At 34.0% G+C, this 5,341-nt stretch overlaps 1 protein-coding gene across 1 annotated transcript in view; it reads right to left on the bottom strand.

The window, feature by feature from the left end:
- LOC107549807 (zinc finger protein with KRAB and SCAN domains 1-like) overlaps window positions 1-5,341 on the bottom strand; it is a 28,751-nt gene that overhangs the window by 21,005 nt on the left and 2,405 nt on the right. Inside the window, exons 2-4 of the mRNA XM_016230979.1 lie at window positions 4,354-4,454; window positions 4,200-4,269; window positions 3,970-4,053 (exon numbers count right to left, since the gene is read on the bottom strand). Of these exons, the coding sequence (XP_016086465.1) occupies window positions 3,970-4,053; window positions 4,200-4,269; window positions 4,354-4,454 (255 nt within the window). The remainder of the gene's footprint in view (window positions 1-3,969; window positions 4,054-4,199; window positions 4,270-4,353; window positions 4,455-5,341) is intronic.

The raw sequence follows: 5,341 nt of genomic DNA, 5'->3' as shown, positions 1-5,341 counted from the left end.
GCCTGTCTCTTTAAATGCAAATGAGCTGCTGCTCCCCGCCCCCTTTTCCAGAATAGAGCTGCGCCATTACAGCTCGGACCTGCTAAAAACATCTGTTTTTGTTCTGATTATCATGTTTATCGCGCTGAAATCATGGGTTTTAAACTATATGAGTTTAAACTTCAGATATAAGGTTTTCTGAGCGCACACATCTGAAGCACACGCACAGAAAGCGGCTGTCACAGCATGCGAGTACTAAACTAAGTTCTCATTCACACACAAGATTACGTTAAAAACACACAAGTTACAAAAACAGTGGGTTATGTCTGTGAAGGTAAACAGCTGGGAAATAAATCTCATGTTTATTTTAGATCTGTGTGGCAGCAGCAATATACAGTAAATCAATAAATGCACTGCTCTGTTGTCTCGTCTGAGGCTGAGACTCTAAACAGTGTTCTGTGCTCGTCTCTGCAGCCAAACACAGAACAGCTAGTATGTTTTGCTCAAACTTTCTCCATGGCATTAGATCTGGTACACCGTTGTCGCTTGCGAAAACACAATAACGGTGCCGTGGGTGGAAACTTACAGATTAAGGGGCGGTGATATTATAATGAGATCTTTGCCACGTCACAGAGGGAGAGAAATCAGACGCGCTGGTTTTCTCAGATGCTTGCAGAAAAAGGCTTCCCAAAACAAAGTTGCTGGGTTCATCTTTTTCACGTTTCCTTGGTTGGTAGCTGCACCGGAGACCTGATTATAGCACTTACAACCTGGAAAAGCCAGATTTTCATGATACGTCACCTTTAAGATGTCCGCATCAAAAGAAATTTACAAAAGTGATTATATGTCCATAGAAAGCACATTAAATGGAAGTATAGTGTCTACTTTTAAGGTTTCAAATACGTTTTTGGAGAATAAAATGTCAAAATTTGGTTGAAATAATGTTATATTGTCCTTCAGTATAACACAATATTTATGTAAAAATTCAAACAACATGCTTATTCTGACATGTACATATTAAAATATATAAAAGAATAAGGGATCATATTAAATTTTATTGTGTTTTAAATGAGTAAAAATTCTTCCTGACAACTGGGCAAAACCTAGGATCGTGGCACATTTTAAAAATTTAAAATTACAAATAATTAGTATTTGGGGTGAAAGTAATTAGTCTTTTAATATGTCATAAATTGATTTTTGTTGTAAATATGCCTGACAAGATTGTTACACTGAATGACATTTTACTGGGTCTCTTCTGTAAATCAGGGAAAATGTATGATATTTATTTGTTGCTCGGAAAAACTAAAATGCAATTAAATTAAACAGATTTTTTTTTATTTTGGGGGGGAAAACAACAATTTAAAGCAGTATTACACTTATTGTTTTCATGTTTAAACCCTTTTTTTGTCTTTGACCCATGTACATTTTTTTTATTTGAGTGTTGATTATTGTATTTAAAAATAAACAGCAGTTGAATTTAATAATTTAATAGTTTGGGCCCTGTTGTTAATTGTAACATTTAATATTATAGTAATGTGCAAGTATTAAGGCTCCCTATAGTTTACAGAATCATCTGAAATAGATTTGTTTTGCAACTTAAGAAAATTGTAATTATAATTGAATTTATTAACCTTCTGGTGTTGTTCGGTCATTGTTGATGGAAAAATTGTACTTTTTTCTTCTTCATCGTAATAGTACAAAACTTGATTAATATTTTGGTACTTGCTATGTGAAAAAAAAAGAAAATGATAAAATGGTCCTGAAGAAAATAGTCCCACTTGTATTATTCGCAGTCAAAATTGACAGCAATTGAAATGAATGGGAAGTGAATTATATGAAATTACATGAAAATAGTGGAAACGTTTGGTACTGCAGCCAAACAAAACCTTACTGAAAGCTCATTTTTTGCGATATCAACCTCAAATTTGGAGCACGACTCGTTTAGATTAATAGCTTTGATTTTCTTGCAGTTTTAGAGCTAAACATGTTTTGGAAAATATAAATTTCATATACAATTTTTTTATATTATTTGTATGCGTTTTTTAATAATAATTAACCTAAACTTTTATTACTGTTTTTTAGTTTCACTTTTAAAATTTTTCACTTCAGCAATAATCTGCCAAATGTCTTCTTTAAAAAAAAGAGACCAAATGTAAGTCTGTGCTCCAAACAGGATTTTTAAGCTCAAATTTAAGACTTTTTAACACCTGCACAAATAAAGTTAATACCATATAAGCAATGTCTATAGTAACATATTAAACTGTAAAAAGCGTGATTTACAGTTCAGATACAGGTTTTCACAAAAACATAAGTTTTATAAAATGATAAATTTCACATTTCAGATTTTAAACCATTTTTTTAAGAAAATGGATGAGTCAAAAATATCAATTATTATATTAATATATTTTACTGTCTTAATTGTTTAGATGTTTATAATTCATTATCTTCTTGTCGATCCACCAGTTCACATTTACAACTCTGCGTGTTTGCTGTGTAAAAACATGGGTTGATTTTCACATTGGTCTGAACAAAACCAGCAGACGGGCTCATTGAAAATGCACATTCATTCTCTGCCAGCAGGAGGCGCTTTCGGGACAGCAGAAATATAATGAAATCACAGCCATTTAATCTTGTCTTTCCATCCCCAAATTTAAGACCTCTTGAAATCATAATTACGATTTTATTGTACCGTTTAAGACTTTTTAAGGACTCAAGATCTATGACAGCTTAAGCTGGAAAGTACATTTTCAGGTCTATGCTCAAAAAGTGGTTAACAGGTAATACATGGATCATAAGTGTATGATCCTGATAGTAGCATACAACCCCTATAAAAATACAAAATATAACATTTAAAAAATAGAGTAAATTTATTTAATTTTTGACCGCCAGAGGGTTAAAGACAGAACCACAATTATTGAACAAACTCAGAATCAGAAAGAGCTTTATATACTTGGTAATAAAGCTCTTTCTGATTCTGATTCTGAATTTGTTATACCAGCCTATAATGGTAAAAATCCACCTATTAATTTTTTTATAATCTCAATAAATGATAAACAGTCTCTCCAAATAAGCGGTTCCAGATTTCTCCCTATAATGATGTCATACTAGGGAAAGTCCCGCCCATTTGTGACACTCTCTGCATAATTCAGCGCTGGAGCTGTGCAAAGGTTGCTTCTGAAAGAGGGATCGATACCAACGCTTCGTGCGCGAACGTCCGCTCCAGACAAAGTAAGCATCACGCGTAATATTTTGTTTTCTGAAAGAGCTTCTTGGCTCTCTGTAAGGCTATTGTTGCTAAAGCTACCATTGTCTCTGCCTGTTTTCACTGATGCTGCCTTCACGTGCTACCAGAATGATCGTAAGTAGGAATGTGGTAGTTAAAAATTGCATATGGAAGAAATGTGAAGTCTACCGCTTGAATTTGTCGAGCTCATAATGTGATAGCATGCAAAGTTACCATGAGACCAGCTATGTCGTTATTTTTATCGCGCCGTGCTCCCCGTCTGTGTAATTCATAAACGCGCATTTACTGCACAGTACAATCAGATAGCGTGAGATTGTCCTGTTTTGCCGGAGCATGAGCTCTTAAAGCTCCGCCCTCTTCTGAAAAGGGAGGCGGGAGCACCAGCTCATTTGCATTTAAAGGGACAAACACAAAAACAGCGCGTTTCAGCTCATTCCCTAAAAGTGGCAATTTCAACAAGCCATAAAAATGTATCTGTGGGGTATTTTGAGATAAAACTTCTCATACACTCTGGGGACATCAGAGACTTATTTCACATCTTGTAAAAAGGGGCATGATAGCTCATCTTTAATAAAAAAAAAATAAATAAAAAGCAATTTCATGTTTTGTTGCATCCCCTGCTGTACCGAAACCATGCCGTATACATACTGTGCAGTGCATCTGATGCTTGGTAGAGCAGCTAAAAAAGGCCCCTAGTTCTAATCACTAGTTAGTTAAACTAGTTCTGGTATGAAGTGAACTCTCACCCTCTCTAGCTGGTCCTGTTGTTCCCGCGCTGAAGCTGTCCTGGTCTTCCACCTCGAGACCCAACGGGAAAAGAGCAGGAGATACTAGAATAAAAACAGTGTGGAAGCATTCAAACGACTGAGAATGTAGACTAGAATATTATATTTGACAATCATAAAGAGTAAATACTTGGTATCATTATTATAATTTTTTAAAGTTTGGTTATTTTAGGAATGTGCGTGTCTTTTACTCGGTCCGCTGTCCCACTGTCCTTCCTCCATGTGCTCCTCTTTGATCTGAATGGATTTGATTCCATCTTCCTGCATTTGGGAATGACAAGAAACCAAGATGCTATATAACATACTGAATAAGAATCTAATTTAAGAGTCGAAAGCAATGCTTACATTCAATGTGAATGTCTGTGCTGAAGAATCGTCTGTGTACGTCTCTGTCTGCGTTTCTCCGTCATGATTTTCATTGAACTTCACAAGGTTGAGGTTCACCTCTGATGAGAAAAAGAAATAGTGGGGAAAAAAACATGAAATACAGTACAACAGAAACAATGCATGGATCTGTAATATTCAAAACTTCTGGCATCATTTACCCACCCTCATGTTACATGTACATTTATGAATTTAGCAACTTACAAAAGAGAAACAGAAGAAATGTGTCAAAGAGCCAACAATATTCATAACATATAATGCCAGGTTTTTTAGACAACTAGATTAGCAAGCAATCTAGAGAAGAGGAGAAATGCAAAGATGATTTATTAGTAAATACATTAAATTTATTATTTATTAAATGGATTAATTCATTTTACGTATGTTTATATAAAAAAGTAATATACAAATTATATATATATATATATATATACACACACACAGACACACACACACATACATATATGCATGTATTTAAAAAAGCAGTCCAAGGGGCATGTTAGAAAGAGTGAAATATTTCCAGTAATTAATAACTAATAACTAAGCTATCAAATGACTTCAGAAGACTTTGAATATAGAGCACAAGCCAGCTAGACAACTTTATATGGTGGTTCAAATTCACTTTCATTGCATGCAAAATATCTTCTGAATGTTGCATGAAAGAAGGAAAATCATATGGTTTTGGAAGGTCAAGGTCAAGTTTATTTATATAGCCCTTTAAAACAACATAAACGCTGACCAACATACGAGACGAAAACATCCTCATACAATACAATTTAAATACGAATAAAATAAATCAAATGAAAACAGAACAAAAATGTATGAAGTTAAAACAAAACAAAACATTATCATGCAAAATAAAACAAAATTAAAGCTAAAATATTATCAAATTAAGCCTATGCCTGAGAAAAAAATGTGTTTTAAGAGAAGATTTAAATGTGGATAGAGTAGG

This window comes from Sinocyclocheilus grahami, unplaced genomic scaffold (assembly GCF_001515645.1).
Source record: "Sinocyclocheilus grahami isolate Dianchi unplaced genomic scaffold, SAMN03320097.WGS_v1.1 scaffold381.1, whole genome shotgun sequence".
Classification (NCBI taxonomy): Eukaryota; Metazoa; Chordata; class Actinopteri; order Cypriniformes; family Cyprinidae; genus Sinocyclocheilus; species Sinocyclocheilus grahami.
Note: the sequence above shows the minus strand (reverse complement) of the source record. Positions and strands in the feature narration are given on the sequence as shown.